A 24,524-nucleotide genomic window follows, 5' to 3' on the forward strand; every position below is an offset into this window, starting at 1 on the left:
TGGATTACTGATGAGCTACTGTGATGCCGTGTATCTGATGCTGTGCTGGAAGGGTTGCTGGTCGGATTCAGGTTGTGTTTGGGTTTGGGGACCTGGGAGTTGAGGAGGGTGACTTGGGATGACAGCTATGGTTATGGCCGGGTATATGCATCAAAAATGGGGAATACTTCGGGCTCCGGCAGGCCAGCGCCGAGTACGTGGGAGCGGCTGAGAACTCTGAGTTGCATGATGGAGTTTCCTGAGAATCATCGCGAGTCATCGACGACACTGCTTGCTGCTCCTGTTGTCGACGTCAAGGGGAATGAGGTCCAGTCCTTATTCGGGGCTGCATCGGGACTCGGGTACACGTGTCCCTGAGATAGTCCAGCATACGGACATCTTAAATGGCGATGGTATCTGCAACAGCGGCCCCTGAGCGGTTAGTTTTGACTGATTGCACTTTGCCCCTTTCTGCATGCCAACAAGCAACTGCCCCTGAGCCCCTGAAGCGAGTGGATCCCCGGGTACTGGAAGCACCATTTGTCCAAGTGGAGACTTTGTTGACCCCTCGATAACGATAACTTACCGCTTACTAAAAACTCAATAGCGCCGCGGTTACATCCCGGGCGGGCACGTGCAACCGAGCTGCGACCCCGCATCGATTTGTTTTCCTGTGGAGCAAAGCTCCGCGTCCGGTCGGTGGTGATGTACAGTACCTCTGGAGTTTGGACATCTGTATGCATGAGTGACTTAGGAAGAGAAACGGAAAGAATGGTCTCGAGCGGCAACGGGGGACTGTGAGCCTTCCGAGTTGCCCTTTCTAGCAGACGGAGACTGCAATAAGGCAGTCCGCGAATATATGAGCCAAGGCCAGCCGAGGGTGGAAAGAGAGAACCAATATGCCAAATGTGCGTTAATTATGCTCCTGTCGCCGAAGCCGCAGAAGCCGAGGGTGTTTAGCTGTAGTGTGGTGAAATAAAGGGATTTTAAGTAAGGGACTTCATGTAGTGTAAATGCAAGGGCCATAAACTCGCCGGGATGCACGGAACCATCGATGGAACGTTTCAAGAGCCAAGGGACAACCACTAGCGACACTACATGCGGTGATCGGGTCAGATGCGATGTGAATGGAAGTCGCTGCGAACTGCCTTGTGTGTGTGCTTCGTATTGAAGCTTAGACCGCCTCGAAAAGAAACACGTAACCTCTGAGATGGTGGAGTGGGGCTTGGGGTGTTGATGTGTTGATGAGTCGGATCGCAGGCAAACGTTAGAGGGGAATCCGTACGACAAAGCCTGGGACCGGATGACTTCGAAGTCGCCCGTAGGTCTGGATACACTTATATATTTGTTTGACTCGCAGATAGATGAAGCGGGATATCACCCTCAAGCCGAGTCCCCAATGCTGACTGATTCACAGACCGTCGATCTTTGGAGCTCGACCAGATGGTTTTGAACCTTCGATGTGGAAGTCCAGCTGCGAAGATTGGTAAGGTACTGTGTGCTCCGTATCGTAATTTGTACAGTACTTACAGGTACAAGCATGCATGTACAATAGAGTACATGTTCAGTCAGACAAGTGGTCTTTCGTTCGACTCGCGATCATTCTTGGAAGCACAACTTCAGTCATATGTGAGCAGCCATGTCCAGAGACCCTCCAAAATCCAAATATCCATTAATAACTTGGCTTCATGATGCCACGTCGAAAACTTATAGTGTGCGATGACCGACTGTCAACGAGCCTTCAGGTACTTGTACTGTATGTACAAGTACCTAACCCAGTTACGATCTGCCATCCATTTCCGTTGGATGTCAGCCACGCTAAGCAGGGATCCCATCATAGTGTATCCGTGCAGTCTCGTCACCTGCCCATCGATTGTGCCTTGTGGATGCAGGTCGACAGGTCCGGCCCTGTGGCCACACAGCGATGGCTCAGGGCCAGGTACCAAACTTGATCAACAAATGTACAGTGTAACATCCATCTTTTCTCGAATGCTACCCTGCCCACCGTGATACTTGGGATTCGGAATTTTCCGAGCGTCCAGATACACCTCACTCATGTTGCCTTGGACGGCAGGCGTTGTTGTCAGACGACAGAGGAAGAGGCTGATAGCGTTGCCTTGAGAAAGAGTTCTGAACGAAATTGTCAGCAGCTAAGTATACTAGGTACGTACCCCTTACCCCACCATCGCATTCTGTTAAGTGGGCCCAAAAACACATGATGACGCAATGCGATGGCTGGTTTCGATGAAGTCCGGCCTGCCACAAAGGACCGGAACTCTCTGCCAGACTGCCACCGCCGATCATGGCGCATTTGTGCAGTCCATCCACGATGGCTCGGCTCGTGTATCGGACAACTGACGATCCTGCCGTTTCAGATGTGTCTCCCACAGCGGGAGAGACCCCCGAAGGTTTTATGGCGCCTAAGTTTCCTTTTCCACATGCTGGCATTCTGGGCTTGAGGACTAATTACACCACAGCTGCCATGTCCCAAACAATGTATCATCAACACGACTCCAGAAACGGGTGTTACGCAGGACCCTGCAGTCGTAAATTCAGGACCATGATGTCCCTGTCGACTTCTTACGCCCTTCAACCGCAAAGCAGCGAACACAAGACAAAGGACTGGTTGAGTCCAGGGACTCAAGCATTTCGCTCGCTTCCCTCGTTGATGGAAATGCATGCAACTGGACAACTACATTGTGTACATGTAGTACCGACACAGCTTCGAAAGTTTTGTCGAAGCTCGGATGCTGCCTTGTATGTATCATGTGCTTTCAGGCACCCAACAGTGCCTGCATCTCTGGAACACCAGCAGCCAGGTACCCGCTGTCGGAGCTGCGTGTAGTGCTGAAGGTGGAAGGGGCCATCTCACGTTTGCAGCTGGTTGCATGACACTTGCCCAGCCCCGAGTCAGCAATTGGATGATTGTCGCAATTCTCACATCGTGTACTCCATAAGGTAGCTGACTGAGTTCATTCAACTCCCTGTCCTACCTTCCGCTAAACTCCTCTCGTGGCGTCATCTCGACTCATCTGCTCCTCCAGTGAATTAACCCGAATGCCTTCCAGGTCCCAAATGATGTGGCTGGCTACATATCAGCCGTGTTCAGGATCGGGCAAGCGAGCGACGAGATAAGGAATTGATTAAAACATTGAAGATGCCGCCTTCCTCCATCCAAGAAACAAGGAGGTTGGCCCCTAGGTAAGGTACCTCCCTATCATCGGGTTAGGCATCATCTGCACATGAGTGCCGCTTGCTGTTCCATCACACTGCACAGTAACTCATCAGGCGCCCAAGTTAAGGTAAGCAGCAGGAGCGACCAAGTTTGTGTGACAGCGCCGGGGGATAATCATCTGCCAAGGCCAGGTCCGGCGCAACCTTGCAGTCACCCACCTCCACGGAAGCCTTCGGGTGCGAGGGCGCCTCTCAAGACCATCTTATCCCCTTCAGAACTTATCGCCGTCAAGCTGGTCGACGGTGCTCGAATTCTTGCCACATCCGGCTATTCGAGTGCATCCCCAAACTTCTTATTCAGCATCTCGGCTTTGACGGCTCAGGCACGGGTAATGCCCCGCAGACGCGCTCTTTGCTCAAGCTTCGATTTTGCCACGTTAACGTTGGTTTGCTACGCAATAATCCACCACCATCGACGACCCAAGATCCCAACCCCAGATTTTGTGTTTTCCACGCTCAAATCCCGCCTTGTGCCCTTAGGCGAGTTTGCTCACAGCCTGATCCAACTAACCTATCCATCGCACCTGCATTTTGTCCGATAGGGAAGGCGTTGCATGTGGCCGCATACAGCCCGGCCAGCGCCTTGAGCCATCTCTCGACAGTGGTTGGTCCCACGGACTGGTAGTTCGTCAGCAAGGGCGAGCTCGCGCGAAAGCCAACGAGCCAACTGGAAGCTCCCATGCCGGCCGAAAGCTAGATCACATACTCTCGCCCACAGAAGCTGCATCGCTGAGGAATTCTCGGGCGACAAGACTGACTGCCCTTGCGGCTCAGACGGGCGTTCGAGAGGATAGGGCTGTGCAACTGGGATATCATACTTCTCCCTCTTCAACGTTCGGCAACACATCAAGACCTTGGGTTAATAGCCGTTTTAACTTGCTGATTTCCGTCAGGCATCCAGGGGACCCGTTGCGTTGTGCTTGCGGCTCCGTGGATGGCAGCACCTCGCCACACGGTTTTCTCCTGCCTCCTGTCAAAGAAGAAAGAAACCCGCCCCCCTTGGCAGCCCTTTGGTGCACCACATTGCCTCTTTCCCGGGACCTGCTTCCTCGCACTTCGCGCATTTCAAACCAGCCCTTGAATGCCCGCAAGCCACTTCGCGGCAATCCACGGGAATGTGTTTGCTCTGATCGGCTGCTTCCCAGTTCAGCCTGTGCCTGTGCCGCCCTCAGATCCCCACCACGGGCCCGGAAGACCTGGAAGCACTGGCTCCATTCAACATCGCCATCCCTTATTTTTCGCCTTTTTTCTTTTTTTTTTTTTTCTAACCCTCCTTTTTCGAGAACATCGACAGACCCATCCCACAACCATCGCACAACTCGCCTTTTCCGATCGGCACCCTTCGAATGAACAGCGTCGGCCCCACACCCAGCCGCTGCCGCTTTCTCATCATCCTCCCGCCTCCGACCTCTCCCTTTTCTTCCTAGTCGCAATCATTCCCAAACATCATCCCCGCCGCTCCCCGCACTTACCCCTGCAGCGGGTTCTGTCGTCTCAGCCTCACCAGGCTGCCCACGCATATCAACCCTTGGGACCTCACCTGCGCTCCCGCCCTTGGTTACACTTTTGCATCGTCGTCCCAACAACGCAAGCCTCCACTATGGCTGCAGCGTTTCGCCCAGTCAACACGCCGTTGCTGGCCGCAGAAGCCGTGAGGGAGGACATGTCGACGTCGCCTATGACGCCGAGGCCTAGCACGGCCCCGAGTCAACGTCCGCTGTCTCTCGACGACGCAACGACGCCCACTCGAGCCAGCTTCGGCCACAGCGCACTAGCCTCACAAAAGCCGCTTCCAACCTCCCCGTTTCCCGAGTCGGTACAGGTTCCGGAAACAGGTACAACGACGAACGTCCCCAAGAGGGAGAACTCGCAACACTCGAGGCGATCCAAGGAGTCGGAGGACATGGACATGGATGATTCAGACGGAGATGGCCACGCTGGGGAAGATGGTGCTGCGTCGGACGACGAGAGTGTTAATGCGGACGGAACAAAATCCAAGAAGAAGAAGTCTCAGAGGTTTTACTGCACCGATTATCCACCATGCAACCTCAGTTTCACAAGGAGCGAGCACTTGGCCCGACATATCAGGTAATAGAACAACTACCTTGACCGAGAGGGCTACTCGCCCCCGAAATCCTTTGCTGACGGTGTGGGTAATTCTAGGAAGCACACCGGCGAGCGGCCTTTCCAATGTCACTGCTCCCGACGCTTTTCCCGACTCGACAACCTACGACAGCATGCGCAGACGGTGCACGTAAACGAAGATATCCCAGTTGATTCCCTAGCCGCCACAGGGACACGGTTCCAGCGCCAGATTAGGACAGACAGAGTGCGCCAGCCTGGCAGGGCTAGAGCATCGACCGCTGGAAGTGTTGGGCCTGGCGGACGAGGACACGCGAAATCTCTGTCGACGTCGAGCATTGGTAGCGTGAGCTCAATAGTGTCTGCTTACGGCGTCAACGATGTTCGGCGAAGACCGCCGCCTCTCATAATGGCGGACCCTCGAGCGCGGCTCTCGTTGGAATCGTATCGCAGTGGTGACGGGCAGTACTACCGGCCGCCCTCACCTGGCGATTTCAGTACTCCCACCTCAGCAACTTTCTCCACCGGGCAAAACAGCCCGCGGTGGGGCCCCGTGATGTCACCTGGCGCGTCCCACTCCCGCTCGCACAGCATGTACGCCGGCTCCAGGACCCCCGGCCGCCGCTTGAGCGTGCCTTCCGGGGGCAACCCCTTCCAGTCACCGCACGGCCCCAGCCCTCGCGGCCCGCTGTTCTCCCCTTCGGCCCTCAACTCGTCCAACAGCGGCGCTTATTCCCCATCGCAAAGCAGCCTGCTGACATCGCCGACAACATCGACGTACGCTTGGTCACGGCGAGACTCGACCACTTCGGCTGCCGATGAGGCTTGGCGTCGACGGACTTGGCACCCTGATACGCGCGACTACAATGGATCGAGTAGGTTGAGTCAAGTTATCACACCTTCGCAATTCCCGCCGGACACCGTCTCGCTGCCGGCTCCGAACCCGAGCAATCAACCGCCACAAACACTGCGTCTCCCAGGCATTGAGTCATTTGACGAGTTGCCCAATAGGCCACTCACTCCGCCTCGTCGGAACCCTTCGCCGATGATGGTAGATTCCGACGCCTCGCATCGCCGACTCCTCCTCCCAGGCGGTGATATGACCACGGAGGACAGACGCGGTCTTCCCGCACAGTGGGACACAAACTTGCATCGGGGGCTAACAAGGCTCGACATTAACACGCCCCCCAGAGACAGTGCGGGGGCATGGGCAAACGAGGCAAAGCAGGCCCTTTTTGCGCGTGCCGAACAAGCTCGGGCTGCTCCTCCTCAGCCGGTTGTTAGGTTTGAGCCAGAGGTACAGACAGTGGAGGGCCCCCCAGCTTCGATGGCGCAGGCAATGAACGCTCCCATGCTGGGCCCTCGGCATCAGCACACCATGTCGGCTCCATCTATCAGTGCACCGCGCGATACCAAACGCCACGGGTGGTATCACGGAGCGAGCGCCGTCGGCCCGGCTGGTGAAACGATTCACGAAGGCCGGCCTCATGTTGATCGAATGATCCACCCCAACATAAGCGAGTTCCAGGGGTTTCCGGCTCGGGAGCGGCAACCAGTCATTCACCAGCAAAGTATGCCTGGGATGGAGCCTAGAACAGAGCGGATGGAGCGCATTATGGAAAGATCTCCGAATCCGAACGGGAATCCGGAGTCGCTAAGACGCTTGGAAGCCCTCGTGGCAGTGGCGACCAGCGAAAGCTCCGTGGCAACCGCCTACTAGCTTCGTGAATCAGCGCCACCCCTTGGCCGGCGACTAGATACTCGGCGGGAACTATTACTTGCCAAAGGGCTGCGGAGAGTCGCCTTGCAGCGCCTCAAGCAGCCGACGACTTCTGCCCGGCTCTGCTCTTCCCCCTTGGATGCGCCATCGGCCTATGCCGACTGCTTTAGCGCGGTGCTGCGATTGGGAAGGCTCAATCTAAATATGCTGTTTCCCAGCTCTATTTTGTTACACTTGCTTTGCGGCTGTCTCACGGCCGAACCCTCGCTGTACATGCGGTTTCTTCTTTGATTTTTTATGCCTATGGATACATGATGACCGACCACTCACTCTGCATTTGATACCATTTCTTGGCTTTTACACTCGCTGCATACGACGTCATATCTGTACTCGATCTGTTTTGGCGTGGGGTGGGTTACCTATTATCGGGCGGAACACGATACTCTATTGGAGTTTATGGTGACCTAGATGTTTCTTCTTTCGGTCTTGCCTCTGTCCGGTTTCATCGTTTATGCCACTGTTACGACTTCTTCCTCTCCTCTCTCAACCCTCTATTCTCTTTACTTGTGACGACGAAACGAACCGAAATGAGACGACTGTCGGGTCCAGGCCAACCATACCATCAAAGACGGAAACGGATTGGGATACCCAGCTATTTCAACGTAACTCGGGGAATAAAGCGGCTTATTATGGATGGGTGGATGGACGGACGGACGGTTGGGTGGATGGGATAGGATGCGATGCTTGGACGGTTTCTATGGAGAGGCTGATACCGCTTTTACTGATTCGGTTTGGGTTGCTAGGGGCCTTGCTTCAATATGGGTCAAGTTGATCTTGGGGGTTGGGTCTGAGTCGCTAGGTCATTCTCGTTGACTCGGATTCATTTCATGAGAATGTGAACGTCAAGGAAGAGGTGGCTCGGCAAGGGTGGTTTACGTCTACTACTACGTTGGCAATTCGGGGAAGAATGAGAGTATGGGACGAGCCGACAGGTAGACAGATAGCGGATGTGGTCTGGCTGTCTTGAGTGCTCACCTACCTAACTACCTCCGAGTCAGCTGTGATGCAGTTTGCAGACAGAGATGCACATGCAGAATACCTCCGAATCCAGCTCAGCCTTGCTCGTACTGTCGGATCTCTTACTGCTGCGTTATCGCTTGTTACCTTGCTGTATGTACATTGCGCTACCTTGGGTAATAGCCCGGTTGCACTTGGATGGATGGCGCGGCTGTGCTGTTAGGCATACTTCTGCATTTGTAAGCACACTCTCATATGTAAGGTATGCCTGGTTACTGGTATGGATGGGCTCTCGCCGCCTGGTAAGGCAGCCTATGGTATTGAGTTGTATAGGTAGTATTATGCGACACATTGGGTACCTCCTTGTGGCCTGGACCCTGTTGTTGAGGTTGTGTCCGTTACCGGTCGGGGTGTATATACAGAGTAATAGCAGGGTAGGCAGTGAGATTCAGGTGTTGGCTGGAGTCTGGTGTATGCATGTATGTACCTAGGTACATCGATTCGAGGCACAACGATTACCAGTACCCAGGTGCCCTGACAGTCAATATCGTACATTGTGTTGCATAAGATGCGGGCAGCTGCGGTGTACTGTACTTTACATATATACATACACTATGGTGGCTGGTGGGAGACGGACTTGTCGTGTAGAAATTGAAATGGACGAGTAGAAACAACTCACATGCGGATATCAGACTGATAATGCCTTGGTTCAAGTTGCTTATAAATTGCAGATTGTCAGTGTCTACGGGCCGACTTGATTGTGTTAATGTAAATGAGTGAGTCGGTTGTAACGTTAACCGACAAGTTCCGGGGAGGGAATAACGGTTGACGTTGAAAGGAGGAGGTTGGATCCGAAGGTCCCGAACGGCTGGGCTCAGGCTTTGTTTTGCCAGGTTCAGGGGCTGGTTGATGGTTGATGCTTGGGACGGAATCACGGAAGGGAGTGCGGCTCGGGTGAACTCGACAGGATGGAGCTCTACTGTGATAAGAGGGGCAGCTACAATCGCTCACGGAGAGGAGGTAGTGCAATGTCTATTCATTTGGTGGTCTTCGGTGGTAAATGAGCCAATACTCTTTCCAATACGGATACTTTCGTATCTATGTACGGATTATTTGCCCCTGGGATGACAAGGTACATGAGCAAGCATAGATTCAAGCTTGTACAAATAGCAGCTCGACCTCAAGTACACTCCGCTGTGACGGCTCGGCACTGCCTGATTTCATCTATCAGCGAGAATGAGGCGCGCAGAGGGCGAAGTGTTCGAGCATCCCGCGGTAGGTTGGCTTGAAATTTGTTCAGGCAGGGTCGCTGTTCTCGTGCTGCTCTGGTCCATGGTGTGCCTGGCTACACAGTCATCTCAACTCCGGGCATTTGAATCCGTAACACCGACTTGGTGACACTGCGATTCAAATGGTTCCTCGCCTGCGCCTTCAGGGACCCCAGTCCCACTCAGTGTTTGGAGACCCGTCGCTCTCAAGTTTAAGCCAGGCTGAAAGCGAAATTAACATCTTGCAAAGGCCACTCAAACGTCCAGCATACTCCTAATCTGCTGTGGCGGACGGTCGGTTGAGTTGGAAGTGGCGCTTCGCTCCACGTTCGGGGCAGGCCTTGTCCCGGCGTCTCCTTCGGGCTGGTAGGGCGGCGGCGCGGCATCATCCAACCCAATCTCTTCGTGCCTCTGGGCGGCAGCACGTTCCCCTGCTTGAGGGAACATCAGGCCGGCGGCGAGCTCCGTTCGCCCCCGATCAGATTTACCACTGTACCGCTCAACCTCGGTACGCGAAATCCTGGGACTAGCCGGCGGCGGCGGCGAAACAGGCGTCATCTCCACCGGGCCGCTGGCGATGTCAATACCGTCAGGGTTGCGCGTCGTGGCTTGCCTGTTCCCTTGAACCTCGCGGACGTTGCGGGCCAGACGGTCGCTCATGCTCTCGTTGGCGGCGATGTGCTCGCCATTAATCCGACGCCACCAGGAGGGCTTGTGCACGATGCCCATCTCGCGGTCGAGCGCCTGGTCGCGTACACGGCGCTGCCGCAGCAGCTCCTTGTCCTCGTTGGGGAGCAGCAGTCCAAAGTAGGCTTGGACCAGTACGATGAGCAGCGCGGGGGTGTACGCGCCGGGATAGATGGCGGCGTCGAGCCCGTCGATGTTGAGCGGGCTCCAGGCGAAGTGCCATGCTACTAGGGCTTGGTAGACAGGCACGACGGCGGCGAGCGGGAGGATGATCATGAACCGGGCGGGTGTGTACCGGAGGAAGCCTGATATACGATTGAGGATGCCTCGGTTGCGCGGGCAGTAGTGCTCGATGGAGTGGCGTAGGGAGAAGACGGTGGTTAGCCAGCAGACGGCGAGGAGAAAGGCGGCCGTTTTGAACCGGGCATCTGTAGCAGTTGGTATAGCTTCATCGACGACTTGCTGTGGATATCGTTGGTGCTGGATTGGCTCCCAGTTGCGGGGGACAATCATGAAGAAGTTCTGCACGAATAAAGACCAGTCATTAGCCACTGTCCCGTTCAAGGATGGTCCGCCAGACGACATACCAGCCACAGGAAAAGGTAGAACCACAGCGGCAACCAAAACTCGACCTTTGACCTCCTGTCGCCGTCTCGGAGCGCAAAAGGGTCGGGATCCGTGAACTGCCTCTCCATCCAACTGCCCCAGTGCCTCACAGCTTCCCAGACCACGGCAATGGCGCCGATCTGCATCAGATACCAAAAGAAGCTCGTCAGGATTATGGGCAGCTCGGGCAGAAAGTACCGGTCGACATCAATGCAGGTGAGCAAGCTAATCAGCGCCGTTGCGCACACCCATATCGCCCAGTACCACTGCCATCGCCTTCCAATGGGATAGAAGCGCTTCTCGGCCGGGAGATAGAGCCTTGCATGCTTGTTGAGGCTGACGAGGGTGAGGACCAGCGCAATGCCAAAGACTACCGCATATCCAATTGCAATGGCCGCGCGGTGTTGGATGCCCTTGACGGGGGAGTAGCACCACGTGGCGTTGATGAAGGTGCCGTTCTCGAGGAGCAATGGGGGCGTGTACGGCGGGAAGGTCAAGAGACACCACGAGCCGTTGGACAGGGTGCCGTTGGAGTAGAGCGTGTAATTCCAGAAATTGAGCGTCGTCAGGTTGAAGTGGACATTATCGATGACGGTGTCGCTCGAGTTGCTGCCGCCGGGGAAGGCGACGGCGTCGCGGACTTGGAGAAGAGACATCGCCGCGAACCTTGAACCACGGGAGATGCTATGGGTGGAGAGTAATTCGACTTATCCGGGCCATCGCAGGCGTAGAGTCAGGGCATTTCCGAGCGAAGGGCGATCAACGAGGCAACCTTACTCGGTCCGCCGAGGGGCGAGAAGAAGCCGAAGACAGTGGACCTTGACATTTCTTACCCGCTGCTTCCGGCGCTGGCACAGCGGTCTTAATTAGCGCTTGAAGTGGGGGTATGGGATAATTAAGCTCTGGGTCCCCACTGAGACAAAAGCGGGTCGTCCATTGCTCCATGTGAGCTCTGCCAAGCTTGGATCTCTCTTTTGGGCCTCATCAATTGAAGAAGTGAGTCCGTTGCAACAATTACCAACTGACCACAAGATGGACGTCCACACTCCGCTCACACCTCCAAACAACCCCGACGACAACGAGCCCTCCTACATCGACTACGAAACCTTTCTCGACCCATCCTTCAAACCGTCCACCTTCGCCAACACGCTCGTCCTCGCAACCAACAACCCCAATGACTCCCCTCTCGACCTCTCGACCCCGCTCTCCAGGGTGCTCTTCGACATCCAAGAGATCGATTCACACATCGACCTGCTAACCACCCGCTCCGCTATCCCCTTACTCTCACACACCCAATCGCAGACCGAAGCAAGCACCCGCATCCTCAACACCATCGAAACCCAAATCACGGCCCTCAACGACAGCTACCGCCAGCTCGAGCGCGAAGTCACGCAGAAACACGCCGAGGCCGACGAGGTGCGCACGGTCGCCGCCCGCCTGTGTGAAACCACCCGCCTTGCCCGCGCCGTGTCTCGCGCGCTGCAATTGGGCCGTCAGCTCGAGGCCCAGCATGCCGAGCTGACTGGCTCCTCCTCAACGAGCACTACTACTACTACTACGACGACGACGACGACGTCGTCGCGCGCCCGGGAAGACCACCGCGCGCTGGTGCGGTGCGTGCACACCCTGCTTGCGCTGCGGGAGTTGTTTGCTGGTTCTGCTGTGCCCGAGGCGGAAGGGTATGGGTTAGACAAGGTTACCGTGGTGCGGACGCTGCGCGAGGGGGTGGTGGGACCCCTCGAGCGGGCGGTGCGGGAGACGGCGGAGCGGATTGTCCGGGAGTTTTCGGTCGGGTCGGCGTCGGGGACGGCGACGTTTGCGCAGAGCGAGGAGGCGAGGGCTAGGACTGTGTCGGCTGTTACCGCGTTGTACTTGCTCACGCCGGTTCCTGTTCCGGTTTCTCCAGCTGGGGCTGGGGGTAAGGAGAAAGAGAAGTGGGTGCCCACGCTGATGCTGCAGGCGCTGGAGGGGTATTTGCGGTCTGCCCTGCAGAGCAGTGTGGCGGGCCTGTCGCGCGCGCTGGCGACGCTGCCGAGTTTGGAGCGCACGCTTGCTGAGGTTAGTGCGAGGTGTCAGAATGTGGTGGCGCTGGAGGTGGTGTTGGAGGGGATCAAGGTGCCCCCGCATCCGCTGCTGATTGCGGCGGGGAAGAATCAGCCAGCAGCTGGGGAGAACAACAACATGCTGCAGCCGTTACTGGCGTATCTCGAGACGGGGTCGCTCGCGAGTTACTTCTGGCGCACCATGGCGGGCAGCTTGGCGCCTCGCGTGCAGGAGATTGTGGCCAAGGGGGGTGTTTCTGCCAGGACGCTCAAGACAAACCGCCAGAGCGTGGGCGAGGCCATCAAGGAGTGCGTCGCCCGGGGTTGTAGGTTGCCGAGCGCTGTCGCTGCGGCGGCGAAGGGGAAGGGGAAGGCTACCGAGGGCGAGGCGACGACCAAGAATTGGGAGAGGGAAGTCGCGGTTATGGTGGGAAGTGTGGTCAACAATCTTGGGCGGTGATGGAGGGAGATGCAGGGCTTAGGTATGTGCTGTGGTGCAATCTTTGGCAGGGTGAACTGCTAACCATCGGAAGTTGTACGCGCCTTGCTCGCCGCCTGACCTGTATTTCCAGCCCAGCCAGTGCACCCAGTTTTGAGTTATCTTAGATGGGACGGCAGCGGATATACCCAAAGGGATTGATTAGAGGTTGAGGGCCATGGCATACCCTACATATATCAAGTCTTCCACTCAACAGAGAGAAGGCTTCTTGAGCTGTCACCTAACCTTTCTCTGGTTTGCCTCCGCGGACAATCCTCAACAAAGCGCCACTTGTCGGTACTCGGATGTCTCACGCCCTTTCCGACAAGCCTCGATCATCCATTCATTCCCAATACCGCTTCCATTCCTCCTCGGCCATCCTGATCTGATCCTCCACCCCGGCAGCCTGGACCTTGAGCATGGCCGCCTGGTTGTTCAACTGCGTGGTCTGGCTAAAGTCGGGCTGCAGCCGCATCATTGTCAGCTACGGCCAGGTCGTACGAGGTACATAAACGAGACTCACCACTCCGCTCGGAACTGCAATCGTGTTGGCATCGATTCGATACCCACCTCCAATACCAGCGATCATTATATTGTTGCTCGCCGCGTTGGCCGACACGCGCATGGCATTGACAGCCAGATGCTCCTGCAATTTGGCTTGTTCTCGAAGCTGGGCGGCTTGCTGTTGCAACTGCGTCCTCTTCATTTGCAGTTCCCGCTCCTTGGCTCGTCTTTCGCTAACCTGTTCACGGGATTAGCCTCCATTTCTATGCCGCGACGACGCATGTCATGTACCTTTGCCTGGAGAAGAGCCAGGTCTCCAGCCGCCGCTGCGTGGCTCCAAACCTGGCGCATCCTGGGGGAGTACAACTGGCACGTAAAGCCCGAAGGCATGACGGCGGGAGTCGGGTCGAAGCGGCGAGCCAGCTCAACCCCCTTCTCAGCGTCCGGCTTGACGACCTCAGCATAACACTGCTCGCACACGGTCAGGTCAAAGATCCCCTGCATCGTATGGCACCGGAGGCTCGTCGACGGATACCCCCTCGGACAAAGCCCGTTGCCTCCAGCATGCGGCGGCTGGCCTCCTGCATGTGTGGAAGAATACCCGGCGCCCCCGCCCCTCGGTGCAGGCGGATTTGCCTGCAGCCAGTTCACCAGCTGTGACATGTCCACGCGCCCAGTCATTTGCGCGGTAACCGCACACGCCCCGATCTGCTGCAGCATTGCCCCCGTGCGCGCATCGTCGTACAAATCCGAAGGCACCATCGCGCAGCTACCCTCCCACTGCTGCTGCTGTTGTTGTTGCTGCTGGCCCGGTGGCGGCAGCCCCTGACCCGGCAGCGGCGCGAACGCGGCTGCAATGGCCGGGCAGCACGCCTGCACGTTCAGCACGCACGACGCGCACACCGTCCACCCGGGCAGCGGCTGCGCGCCGGTGTGGGGATCGCGCAGCGTGTACCACGCCGGGCGCCGCGCAACAGCAAGCGGCTGATGTTCTCCCGCCAGCTGGGAGTTGGGACAGTCCCCGTCCTGCGCGCGCGTCGCAGCCACCCGCGCCAGCAGGGTAATGTCGTGCCGCCCGTTTTGGTTCATGGTCAGCAGCACCATGCCGGCGACACGCACCCAATACCGCGACATGTCGCATCGCACGGGGGTGTTGGGCGGATACCCCGTGTGGGGGCCCTTGGTGACGAAGCTGTTGGCGTAGGGGGTGGGACGGATCAGGTTGTGGTAGCAGGTTGGGCAGACGTTGAAGGTTGCGAATTGGGGGTGAGGAAGGCCGATCCAGTCGTGGTGGTTTGCTTGGGGTTGTTGGCGTGGGCAGGGGGTGGGTGATTGAGGGATCGCGGGGGAGGAGAGGGAGTTGAGGTTGAGGCCGAAGAGGCTGCTGAAGCCGGGGCTGGCGCCGCCGCCATTACTGGAGCCGCCTAGCATTTGCGCTGCATCCTGCAGCTCGCGTGTAAAAGTGCTGAGGAGCTTTTTGAAGGGCATGTTGTGGTGTTTGGTCGAACTTGTTAGCAGCGGTTAGTGACCAGGGGAAAGTGAATTTGCCCAGCCTGCTCTCCCGGTGGCTTCTGCCCAGACTTTAAGGGCGCCCAAGACCCATGTATTTGTTGAGCCTCATGTGGGCTTTTCTGGTTCTTAATCTTCAATGTAGGGTTGTAGTGCGTTGAAACTATTGTCTTGTTGCCGGGATTCAGTCTAGGTATCTGCCAATGATGGCGGCCCGCGGGCTGATATCTCTGGTCCAGCTGGATGGGCACCCCTGTCAGCTGAAGAAGTTAGGGCATAATGAGGTTTAGCTGGGCATTAGCTTAGTATAACATTGATAATGGTTGCTTACCTTAGGCTGTAGTTGAACTTCTCGTTAACTGTAAGTTAGGTATAAACTACCAGCACTGTAAGCACAAGCGTTTATCTTCACCTTCGATTACCTACAGAGCTCGTAAATAAGCATGACACCATGACTTATGTAAGTGAGACTCGTGATTCCAGCTCGGAAAGAAAAAGGCCAGATTTTGGATTTAAAATGCGAGGTACGAGCATATTGGTCGAGTGGATAGCAGCGCCACACTTGTACACACCACAGCTTGGATCGGCGTCTCACCAGGAGGCTATGCCATTTGCTTCTGAACTCGGTACCTAGTAGGATTTGCTCTGCCACCATTTGCCATGATCTGTGTCTGCCTTAAGTACTAGCTAGGGTTTATAGACCGGAACCATGGCTTCTTCCTGACTTCAACCAGATTCGCAGCACCCACAGTCTCACACCGATCCACGCCAACATGAACCATCCAGCAGCGGCCTTATCATGGAGAAATGAACCAGCCAGGCTCAAGGCATCAGCCGATCTCAGCATCCATCTGAACCCTCCTGGGCACTCTGGCGATGGCGTACCCGCTACCACTCCTTACACCCTCACCGGCCACGTCCACAGACAAGCCAAGGCCGTCAGCCCTCGAGCATGCGTGTCCATCGCCCTCATCGGCCGCTCGATCGTTCGACTCCGACGAGAAACCGGCTCGTCAGACAACAAAACAACGCACCATTACAAGTCTCAATTCTACCTCCTCGATCACCACCGGCACATCCTCTTTGACGGGCCCTTGCACATCCCTCCCGACAGCCCCCAAGGCCAGTCATGGCCCTTTTCCATCCCCATACCCACGCACACTTCCCCCTCAATCCCCCCCAACCAAGACCCAAAATGCACCTTTTTCCCTTGGACGCCAGGAGCTCCGACCCCGCCGCCGGGACCTCCCCCCCCCAGTTTCCGCACTCACACGGGCACCCCGAGCAGCATGGTAGACGCCTGGGTGGAATATTTTCTGGCAGCCGACCTGACCGAGGAGCACGGCGGCAGCTGCAAGGTCACGGCCAAGGCGAGGCTGCCTGTTACTATCCTCCCGCCTCGCGCTTCCACACCACAATATGGACATGGATTCCGCCTCCCTGCGGGCGTGGACGTGCAAAATGACATGGAGATGATGATATTCCCGCACCGCTCGACTCATACCGTCACAACGCAGCGCCTGCGGCCGGGGATGGAAGAGGCCAGTTTGAGTTTTGCGCAGGGGGTAAAGAAGCTGTTCAAGACGCCGTCGGTGCCGAGGTATACTTTTCAGGTGCTCGTGCAGTTGCCGGAGGGGGTTAGCATCAGTATGGATGCATTGGATGGGCGTGGTGCGGCTGCTGGTGCAACGCCGCATGTGCCGGTTTGGATTAAGGCGGTGCATCGCCCCGGTAATGACGGCGGTGGTAACATGAATGATGCGCAGCTGGAGGGAAAGGAAAAGCAAAGGGGTCCACAGATGAGGACGGTCATACTAACCAGCGTGGAGATCCGTATAATCGCTATAACCGAGGTGGCCGTGGACGGAGCCTTTGTCAGGGACATGGACCGGCAGCAAGAAAGCGAAATCATGCGGCTCACTGTCGACTCGCAACAGACTCAGGGTCGGGGTGTGCTGCCTGTGGATGTTCCGGGGGATGAAAGGGAGGATGGGGAGGGGTTGCCGCTGGATGTTGGGGCGGTGCTGGGTTTGAGGTTGGGACGGGACTGGGTTGAAGCTCTGGGCGAGCGGCGGCCCATGGGGACGAGATGGGGGGTTGCTAGTGAGGGGCTGTGTCCGGATTTTGTGACGTATAATATCAGGAGGGGGTATCGCATGGTGGTGAAGATGGAGTTGGAGCTGGCGAGGGAGAGGGTCAAGGTTAGGTGCGAGCAGGGGGTGGGTGTTGTTAATGGGGAGTAGGTGGTCTGGGGTGGATATGGGGTTGGTACGGGTGGTGTAGGGACAGGTAAAGGGTGTCTTGCTTTGCATATGTCAGGCGTTGCGGCAGGGAATGGGGGACCAAGGATTATGTCGTCTAAGTTGAGTGAAAGAGTCAGAAACGGGGAATATCCAAGTTCTACGTATCGATGTGATAGGGTATCTGAGTTCTGAAAGTACACGGCATCTTGATTCACATACCCGAGATAGTCATCGGCTCAGGGGTATGGTAGAGATAGGGGTATGTCCATGGTGTTTATCAATGTCAATATTGGTAATTCCATGTATTTGTAACAATAGTAGGTAGGTCATAGTAACCTAACCTGGCCAGAAGATGCGCCAGCAAGACGTATGCGAAATGCATCAACAGCAGGCGCCAGTCTTTGGAGGAGGGTGCAATGTAAGGGATAGATAAAGAGCGTTGTTGTCAAGCACTGATCCTCGCCCAGTACCTCACGTAGGTACAAGTACCTGACGGACCGGAGAGTATGTCGAAACCCCTATGCAGGATGCAAGAGATAGTGTCATGTTTCATTGAGCTAGTACTAGCTTGCATCCAGCTCTTCTCCGCCCCCGGCTGTCAACTGCCGGGTACGTCCCCATCTACAACCCCAACTTTCCCCGCACTGCATCTTGATCCATCTGACCTCGCCTGGTTAGCAGTTACACCAACCAAAAGGGAGGTTCAAGCGGTTGTCGAATCTTCGATAGATCCAACGGCAATATAAAAACGACCCTGAACCTCGGCCTGCCCACACCGGCCTGCCAAGCCACAGTCTGTCATCCATTTTGCATGGTCCGACCCGCGGATCCATCCACACCTTGACTTCCACGATGGGCGGAATGCGGGGAACTCCAGCTAGGCATCATGAGGTGGGGAATAAGTGATATTAACCCCTGGGCCCTGGACGAGCTGGGTGCAGATTGAACTTGAACCATGCCAGCATATCTGTGCGGCGTCACGTCTTATGATCTTACCGATATACCCCCTCGAACTCGACCCTCACACTCACCCACCCCCTTCCTAGCCCATCCCCTTAGATCAGATACTCATCCACAATGACCGACTCAACGCCCAACCGACCCTTCAACAAGGCACGTTTCCTCCGTCACAACCCCCTTCCTAACCTCCAGCCCTTCCACTGACCATGCCTGGCCCCGCAGGTAGTAATAGTCGGCGCCGGCCCCTCGGGTCTTCTCCTCGCGCTCCTCCTCTCCCGGCACTCCATCCCCGTGCACATCCTCGACTCCGCAAGCTATCTCGATCAGCAACCGCGCGCAGCACACTACGGCACGCCCGCCATCCCCGAGTTCATCCGTGCTGGTATCATCGACTCCATCCGGGAACGGGGACTAGTGCTCGACACCATGTGCTGGCGGCGGCCCGACGACCATTCCTACATTGCGGGTTTTGACGGGTCGCGGGTGCTGCGGGACGTGGACGGGCATGATCTGCGCACGCACTGCCTTGTGCTGCAGGATTTGGATCAGATTATGCTGGATGAGGTGGTGAAGCTTGGGGGGACGGTGGAGTGGGAGCATAAGGTTGTCGGGGTGGGGCAGGATGAGGGACTCGGGAAGGCATGGGTGGAGGTGGAGTTGAGGGATGAGGGGAGGAAGAGGGTGGAGGGGGATTATGTGGTGGGTTGTGACGGGGCGAATTCGATGGTGAGGAGGTCGTTGTTTGAGGAGGAGTTTCCGGGGAAGACGTGGGATGCGCAGATTATCGCTACGAATGTGAGTGATACACCCTTTGTTTACTCACCTCAGGGGTACCGGGGAGAATGTGGGTGGAGTGAGATTAGGGTGGAATGGCTGACGGCGACAGACGTACTACGACTTTGAGGCAAAGTTCGGGTGGGCGGATGCCAACTTCATCATCCACCCGGAGCACTTCTTTGTAGGTCGCCCTTTTCCCTTTCCCTCCACATCAGTAGACTGACCCGAGATAGATGGCCGCCAGAATAACCAAGGACGGCCTTTACCGCATCACCTACGGCGATACCCCTGGCCTGACCCGCGAAGAGTACCTCGCCCGTCAACCCGCGATCTGGGAGAAGATTCTACCCGGACACCCCAAACCAGACGAGTACAAGATTGTCAACTTCTCCCCCTACCGCATGCACCAACGGTGCGCACCCAAATTCCGCGTCGGCCGCGTCCTTCTCGCCGCCGACGCCGCTCATCTCTGCAACCCCTGGGGCGGGCTGGGGATCACGGGCGGCTTTGTCGACGTTGGCGGCCTGTACGACTGTCTCGCGGGGATATGGGACGGCAAGGCGGATGAGTCGATTCTCGACCTGTACTCGGAGAAGCGCATCGAAAAGTGGAAGACCATCATCGACCCTATCTCGTCTGAGAATTTTAGGAGGGTGTCGGATAACGAGCCTCACACGAGGCTGGAGAGGGATGAGTTTCTGCAGCAGTTGAAGAAGGCGGAGACGGATGATGTGTATTTGAAGGAGCTGCTGCTGGGGTTTATGGAGGTCAGATATGACTTTACGCAGCATTACAGGGACGCGAAAAAGGGGCAATGAGCCTGAGGGCGGTGTAATGTGGCCGAGATATTGGAGGGATAAGGAACCCGTTGGCCGGTGCATAATTATTCCCAGATGCTTCGATAATCTCTCGACAAGTAGTACTGTATGTATAATGACCATTTATTGAAGTGCGAGCCGCTTCTCTTACCTTATCAAGAGGGCAAATGAGCATTCTCCCCAGCACTGTGCAAGTGACGGCCCTACAGCCAGCTTATTCCGCCCACAGGCGTACCAACGGGACTTGTGCCGTCTTGGGGGCTGTGGGCTCGAACTTAGAGATGGTGTGTCCCAAAGAGGAAGGTTGGACACACAAAGACCTAGCAATGTGGCTCAACCATGCAGTTGGTGAAGTTGCTTGGACATCCATCCTCCGTTCTGCTGGACAGGGGGCAGTCTTGATCTTTGCTGCGTGACCATATCAGTTTACCCCCACAGGCCCACAGCCTTACTTGCTATTATTTCGTCTTATTCGACGTATTCTTCACTGGGGTTGGCTCTCTCACTCTGAACTCTTCCTTTCCCACGGCAGTCAATCAACTCTTCCTTTCACACGGCAGTCAGTCTATTGACAATACCCTCAACATGATGCACACCCTTAAACAAGTAGGAGACGACCATCTTGAACCACGAACCAAACACAAACGCTTAACTCAAACCTACCACACAGCCCTCTACCTCCTCCCAATCCTGACGACTTCCCTCACTCTCTGGGCCGTCCTGCACACCTGGCATCTCAACCTCTCACCCACCCTGAACATCCACCACCACCTCCCAGTCCCAGTCCAATCCCATACTAGTAGTACTCACCGCTGGACAACATGCGGCTCGTCCCCCGACGAAGCCCTCTCTCGCAACTGCCGGTTCGACATACTCAGTTTCGCCTGGCAAACCACCGAATGCTACGACGTCGAGCTCATGCAGGATTTCATCCACCACATGAACCTGCACGACCACCACCACTGGCACTTCTACACCCATCCCAACCGCACCGAAGGCGAGACTGTGGATTTTGCTGTCGCCCTTGAGGGCCGGAGGACGCTGTTTGTGGACTGGAAGTACCACGTCACACACTGCACGTTTATGTGGCGTCAGATGCATCGTGCGTATACCGTCAGGGGGTATGTGGATGGGCATTTGGATAACTATGGGCATACGTTGCATTGTCAGGGGGTGTTGCTGGATAGGGAAACGGGGATGGATAGGGTGAGTGTGATTGCGGAGGTGAAGTATCCAGAGTGTAGGAAGATATGGTAGCTTGGAGGTGGGAGAGGGTAAGGCTTGTATCCATTATGGCTGGGCCTATGGAGGCATTTCTTGAGCTACCTAGTAGTTGATTCAAAACTTAATGACCTGTCGGCATGAGGTTCTCATCCAGCCGTCCATACACGGGATGGCTGAGCAACTTGTCCTGCAACAGAAACGAGTGTTCCGTAGTCCACTTGTACAGCCAATCCCAGTCTACACATTTTCTCTCTGCCAGCGAGTCTGGCTTCGGCGCCGGCTTGTTTGGCTCCCAGTGGAACGTCCTTATGGAGGTGTCGCCGTGGCACAGCACCGACTCGAGAAGGCTCCAGACGCAATGTCCTATGGCGAGTTTGTGTGAGGGCTGGTATGAACCTCAGAGCGGAACGTCAAAGGGGACAACTCACGGTAGTGACCCATAGCAGATTTGTCTTCTCGTTGTTCCTGCCAGGTCTTGTTGGAATAGTATTCGGGCTCGAGAAACCAGCGGAGTCGCATCTGTATGCGTCCTGTTAGAAACAGGGGTTCAGGGGGAAAGTAAACAGTGGGCCGAGGTTTACAGCAACGTACCAGACAGTGAAGCTCGTGATATACCGTTAGTGTGACGTAGTAATCGGAATTGTAGGAGCCATCTTCAACCCTGACTGAAGTTCGGTTGCCCATGCTAGCCTGGTAGCGATCCGCCGGAACCCGAGTGTTGAATGCTGTGTGCTTGTCAACACGACTACCCTACTGTGAGCTCACACACAAACAGTTTTTGGAAACATACGCTTGATCAGCTTGTACCATGCATCGTCAACATCAGGACTCGGCTTGCCGTAGACGAGATGATGAGTCCAAGAGTCGTGCGCCCGGCCGGTCTCTTTGATGACGTACTCCTTTTCGTCAGGGTGAGGAACTTGGAGACAGCATCAGTTTCCGTTGTGCTTTTGGAATGTCAGCCTAGGCCGACTTACAACTAGACGCCGGTGCAGGAACTTGAGGACCGTATGACCCTAGGACAGCAAGTTTCGTGATCCAGGAGACACCGAGGGAGTAAACAACAAGTACTATCGTGGCCAGTATTGACGCCCGCAGTGTTGGATGCCATTCAGTCCTAAGGTTTGCCTTCTCGTTTAGGATCAAGAGGCGCATCCTCATCACTTTCCTGTTCACTGGCATGCTGAATGGGTAAGTATTTGGGGAGCATTTTGCGACTTTGGGATTCTGGCAATGTCTTCCAGAGAAGTTCAGTTTGGATGGAAATTGCGCAAAGAAAAGACCAATGTATACGGTCTGCCAAAATCGAAGTCATTCAGTCGCAAACATGACAAGAAGAACCGGGGAGCTCCAGACAGCAAGGCCATAACCAAATTGACAATGTTAGCTCTGGCCAAGCCGTTTTTCCGTGGGAATGGATTGCAAACGTCTCCTTGACTGTCTGCTGACCGATTCTGCATTCACCATCACACATACTGGCTCATCACCAACCGTCGGTTTGTCTGATGTTGCCTGGTGTTTGCACCAACCGTCCCGTTCTTTGCCCGGTGTTGGTGATATCCAGTGGCCGCCCACCCTCCCACGCAGTTTGAACTCCTTGAACCCCACTTCAATTCATCCGGATCCGCATCCTTTAGCTTCCCGGTGAGCCAAAGATTATGTAGCCGGTGAATACGGTGAAGATGCCAAGCCAACATATCACCTCTACTCGCCACATGGACAGCGTCAGATGGGGGCCAGAACGCTTTAGTCAGGCACTAAGACTCCAAAAACTCTGATGCATGACTGAAATCTTGATCTGGAAGGTGCGAAGAACCCTCAAGCATTGGTTTAACCGTACTTCGATGTGAGTTGGCTCAGTGATGTGATGTGAATTCAAAGGAGTCCTATTGCGTGTGCTGTATGTGACAACAATTCGAAGTATGCGAGGCTAATTTGAAATCATTGTTGCCCGGTTATTATGAACCATGAGAGTTTCTTGCGGAAATGTTGGAACTCTCTGACCTGTGCGGTGTGATAGAACTCCAATCTGTTGAACCGTCACATTTGGTAAAGGGGGGATGGAGGGTTGTGAAGTCTGGTAACCCCTGAGCATCTCGAGGGCCGACAGATGATTCAGAAGCAGCACACTGTTTTCCAATTTCAGGCTGGCTCATCCTTTCCAGTTCCTCATGAGACTGACGGGTATAAATACGGTGATACTGCTTTCATCAGTAGAGCAGTGGAATCTGTTCCTCTTGCATTCTTCAACCACCGCTCAACGATATTCCAAAACAGTAGACTCATTTAGTTCACAATTCAACAAGCACTTCGCTCCATCCCACCACCATGCTCTTCAAACACACTATTCTCTCCACCCTCATGGCATTCTCCTCACTGGCTCTTGCTCTGCCGGCTGCCAACCCTGCTGCACTCTCCGTTCGAGATGAGGAGTATGGCGCTGACTACAAGCGCGACGAGCCAGCCATGGATATTTCTGTCTGCAAGCGTGGCGATGTCAAGTACGAGGAATTTGCTTCCGATTCGCAAGACCTTGTTGCAAGTTCTCTAACTGCTTGCCACAGCCAGTCTCTGAGCTGCCTCCGCAAGAAGAGCGCTGTTGCGGACGAGTCCCTGACTGCCAATTGAACGTTTGACCTTTTGCACGGGTACGCTACGATGTCCCTGTTGTTATCCTCCGCATCAATGCATAGAACCTGATGCTGACGCATAAAGCTCGTAAGTTGAACGGTTAGCTGTTAGGGCGAGACATTCAGTCGAAGTGTAGCTCGACATGTTCTGTATTGAGTTGTTCCGAGATGGATTTCTCTTGAATGGATAGGGGTAACTGCGATTAGGGAAACAGTCTAACAAGACTGCCACGTCAAACAAAATTCGCAAAAAGCGTGACTTTGAACGTCTAGCCTCAATCATGCCTCTCTTGGTACATGTATGTAGCAGTACAGTTCCGCCAAACTTACAAGTACCTTAGCAGTGGCTCTGCTTCGAGGGGTAAGAGTGACAATACCGTCCGAGATACCGCGAGATGAATCATACCAGAGGTGATTCACATTCCGCAGGATAAAGCCAGAAGACTGGCTGCTCCATAACTACCAGCGGGCAGAGCCAGCAGAGACTCCAGTCATGCTTGGCTCCCTACCTTAGGTTGCAGTCACCATACCAAGAGCACCAGCAACCACCCAAGCCATAGCCACGGCCCAGTGATTACCATGATATACCTCCCCCCGAGCCGCCGCCGCGCTCACCCTGGTTGTGGTTCCACCTCCATCAAGCGAGTTCGGCCTGACCGTCGACTGCACCGAGCCCGTGACTGTCCGAGTTGACTGCGCCGAAACCCGCGAGGCATGATTCGTTATCGTGGGAGTAACAGTATACC

The 24,524-nt window shown here is 55.5% G+C and overlaps 13 protein-coding genes across 13 annotated transcripts; 10 read left to right on the forward strand and 3 right to left on the reverse strand.

Annotated features, from left to right (window-relative positions):
* The first annotated feature begins 1,072 nt into the window (after positions 1–1,072).
* On the forward strand, positions 1,073–2,274 carry N656DRAFT_643911 (uncharacterized protein). Its single transcript, XM_064810428.1, has 4 exons — positions 1,073–1,470; positions 1,519–1,608; positions 1,693–1,940; positions 2,054–2,274. Exons 1-4 carry the CDS (start codon positions 1,423–1,425, stop codon positions 2,196–2,198), a joined length of 531 nt encoding a protein of 176 aa, XP_064670691.1. The 5' UTR covers positions 1,073–1,422; the 3' UTR covers positions 2,199–2,274.
* Positions 2,062–2,860, forward strand: N656DRAFT_778652 (uncharacterized protein). Its single transcript, XM_064815043.1, has 2 exons — positions 2,062–2,142; positions 2,230–2,860. Exon 2 carries the CDS (start codon positions 2,309–2,311, stop codon positions 2,822–2,824), a length of 516 nt encoding a protein of 171 aa, XP_064670692.1. The 5' UTR covers positions 2,062–2,142; positions 2,230–2,308; the 3' UTR covers positions 2,825–2,860.
* A 112-nt stretch (positions 2,861–2,972) lies between these two features.
* On the forward strand, positions 2,973–4,149 carry N656DRAFT_778654 (uncharacterized protein). The gene has a single exon (XM_064815044.1). It carries the CDS (start codon positions 3,222–3,224, stop codon positions 3,753–3,755), a length of 534 nt encoding a protein of 177 aa, XP_064670693.1. The 5' UTR covers positions 2,973–3,221; the 3' UTR covers positions 3,756–4,149.
* A 742-nt stretch (positions 4,150–4,891) lies between these two features.
* N656DRAFT_708631 (uncharacterized protein) lies at positions 4,892–7,015 on the forward strand (the record flags this gene model as incomplete). The annotated part of the gene is made up of 2 exons (XM_064811521.1): positions 4,892–5,301; positions 5,377–7,015. The coding sequence occupies 2 exons, from the start codon at positions 4,892–4,894 to the stop codon at positions 7,013–7,015; spliced, it is 2,049 nt and encodes a 682-aa protein (XP_064670694.1).
* Positions 7,016–7,972: 957 nt separating this feature from the next.
* On the forward strand, positions 7,973–8,732 carry N656DRAFT_643683 (uncharacterized protein). Its single transcript, XM_064810427.1, has one exon. It carries the CDS (start codon positions 8,098–8,100, stop codon positions 8,521–8,523), a length of 426 nt encoding a protein of 141 aa, XP_064670695.1. The 5' UTR covers positions 7,973–8,097; the 3' UTR covers positions 8,524–8,732.
* An 823-nt stretch (positions 8,733–9,555) lies between these two features.
* On the reverse strand, positions 9,556–11,249 carry N656DRAFT_797657 (uncharacterized protein; the record flags this gene model as incomplete). Its single annotated transcript, XM_064817672.1, has 2 exons — positions 9,556–10,509; positions 10,575–11,249. The coding sequence occupies 2 exons, from the start codon at positions 11,247–11,249 to the stop codon at positions 9,556–9,558; spliced, it is 1,629 nt and encodes a 542-aa protein (XP_064670696.1).
* Positions 11,250–11,562: 313 nt separating this feature from the next.
* Positions 11,563–13,212, forward strand: N656DRAFT_778658 (uncharacterized protein). Its single transcript, XM_064815045.1, has one exon. It carries the CDS (start codon positions 11,626–11,628, stop codon positions 13,093–13,095), a length of 1,470 nt encoding a protein of 489 aa, XP_064670697.1. The 5' UTR covers positions 11,563–11,625; the 3' UTR covers positions 13,096–13,212.
* Positions 13,213–13,264: 52 nt separating this feature from the next.
* Positions 13,265–15,388, reverse strand: N656DRAFT_778659 (uncharacterized protein). Its single transcript, XM_064815046.1, has 3 exons — positions 13,909–15,388; positions 13,637–13,855; positions 13,265–13,576 (listed from the first exon to the last, which is right to left on the reverse strand). Exons 1-3 carry the CDS (start codon positions 15,103–15,105, stop codon positions 13,457–13,459), a joined length of 1,536 nt encoding a protein of 511 aa, XP_064670698.1. The 5' UTR covers positions 15,106–15,388; the 3' UTR covers positions 13,265–13,456.
* A 156-nt stretch (positions 15,389–15,544) lies between these two features.
* On the forward strand, positions 15,545–17,514 carry N656DRAFT_778662 (uncharacterized protein). Its single transcript, XM_064815047.1, has one exon. It carries the CDS (start codon positions 15,900–15,902, stop codon positions 17,367–17,369), a length of 1,470 nt encoding a protein of 489 aa, XP_064670699.1. The 5' UTR covers positions 15,545–15,899; the 3' UTR covers positions 17,370–17,514.
* A 932-nt stretch (positions 17,515–18,446) lies between these two features.
* Positions 18,447–20,077, forward strand: N656DRAFT_836613 (FAD/NAD(P)-binding domain-containing protein; the record flags this gene model as incomplete). Its single annotated transcript, XM_064818788.1, has 4 exons — positions 18,447–18,486; positions 18,556–19,124; positions 19,216–19,287; positions 19,340–20,077. 4 exons carry the CDS (start codon positions 18,447–18,449, stop codon positions 19,922–19,924), a joined length of 1,266 nt encoding a protein of 421 aa, XP_064670700.1. The 3' UTR covers positions 19,925–20,077.
* A 229-nt stretch (positions 20,078–20,306) lies between these two features.
* Positions 20,307–21,386, forward strand: N656DRAFT_778666 (uncharacterized protein). Its single transcript, XM_064815048.1, has one exon. It carries the CDS (start codon positions 20,510–20,512, stop codon positions 21,179–21,181), a length of 672 nt encoding a protein of 223 aa, XP_064670701.1. The 5' UTR covers positions 20,307–20,509; the 3' UTR covers positions 21,182–21,386.
* N656DRAFT_824771 (uncharacterized protein) lies at positions 21,285–22,686 on the reverse strand (the record flags this gene model as incomplete). The annotated part of the gene is made up of 5 exons (XM_064818436.1): positions 22,129–22,686; positions 21,939–22,067; positions 21,740–21,873; positions 21,577–21,667; positions 21,285–21,511 (listed from the first exon to the last, which is right to left on the reverse strand). Coding segments are annotated over exons 1-5 (783 nt in total), but the record flags the coding sequence as incomplete, so codon positions are not given.
* A 451-nt stretch (positions 22,687–23,137) lies between these two features.
* On the forward strand, positions 23,138–23,983 carry N656DRAFT_778667 (uncharacterized protein). The gene is made up of 3 exons (XM_064815049.1): positions 23,138–23,649; positions 23,713–23,796; positions 23,872–23,983. The coding sequence occupies exons 1-2, from the start codon at positions 23,477–23,479 to the stop codon at positions 23,774–23,776; spliced, it is 237 nt and encodes a 78-aa protein (XP_064670703.1). The 5' UTR covers positions 23,138–23,476; the 3' UTR covers positions 23,777–23,796; positions 23,872–23,983.
* The last annotated feature ends 541 nt before the right edge of the window (positions 23,984–24,524 follow it).

This window comes from Canariomyces notabilis, assembly GCF_033297395.1.
Source record: "Canariomyces notabilis strain CBS 508.74 unplaced genomic scaffold N656scaffold_9, whole genome shotgun sequence".
NCBI classification, from domain to species: domain Eukaryota; kingdom Fungi; phylum Ascomycota; class Sordariomycetes; order Sordariales; family Chaetomiaceae; genus Canariomyces; species Canariomyces notabilis.

Bases quoted from the DNA above. Each gene is read 5' to 3' on its own strand.
- N656DRAFT_643911 (XM_064810428.1), top strand. From the start codon at position 1,423: ATGGTTTTGAACCTTCGATGTGGAAGTCCAGCTGCGAAGATTGGTAAG. The intron at 1,471-1,518 runs GTACTGTGTGCT...TACAGGTACAAG, and splicing joins CAGCTGCGAAGATTGGTAAG to CATGCATGTACAATAGAGTA. The intron at 1,941-2,053 runs GTACAGTGTAAC...CTTGGACGGCAG, and splicing joins ACCAAACTTGATCAACAAAT to GCGTTGTTGTCAGACGACAG.
- N656DRAFT_778652 (XM_064815043.1), top strand. From the start codon at position 2,309: ATGGCTCGGCTCGTGTATCGGACAACTGACGATCCTGCCGTTTCAGAT.
- N656DRAFT_778654 (XM_064815044.1), top strand. From the start codon at position 3,222: ATGAGTGCCGCTTGCTGTTCCATCACACTGCACAGTAACTCATCAGGC.
- N656DRAFT_643683 (XM_064810427.1), top strand. From the start codon at position 8,098: ATGCACATGCAGAATACCTCCGAATCCAGCTCAGCCTTGCTCGTACTG.
- N656DRAFT_778658 (XM_064815045.1), top strand. From the start codon at position 11,626: ATGGACGTCCACACTCCGCTCACACCTCCAAACAACCCCGACGACAAC.
- N656DRAFT_778659 (XM_064815046.1), bottom strand. From the start codon at position 15,105: ATGCCCTTCAAAAAGCTCCTCAGCACTTTTACACGCGAGCTGCAGGAT. The intron at 13,856-13,908 runs GTACATGACATG...TCCCGTGAACAG, and splicing joins TGGCTCTTCTCCAGGCAAAG to GTTAGCGAAAGACGAGCCAA. The intron at 13,577-13,636 runs GTGAGTCTCGTT...ATGCGGCTGCAG, and splicing joins TTGCAGTTCCGAGCGGAGTG to CCCGACTTTAGCCAGACCAC.
- N656DRAFT_778662 (XM_064815047.1), top strand. From the start codon at position 15,900: ATGAACCATCCAGCAGCGGCCTTATCATGGAGAAATGAACCAGCCAGG.
- N656DRAFT_778666 (XM_064815048.1), top strand. From the start codon at position 20,510: ATGATGCACACCCTTAAACAAGTAGGAGACGACCATCTTGAACCACGA.
- N656DRAFT_778667 (XM_064815049.1), top strand. From the start codon at position 23,477: ATGCTCTTCAAACACACTATTCTCTCCACCCTCATGGCATTCTCCTCA. The intron at 23,650-23,712 runs GTACGAGGAATT...TGCTTGCCACAG, and splicing joins TGCAAGCGTGGCGATGTCAA to CCAGTCTCTGAGCTGCCTCC.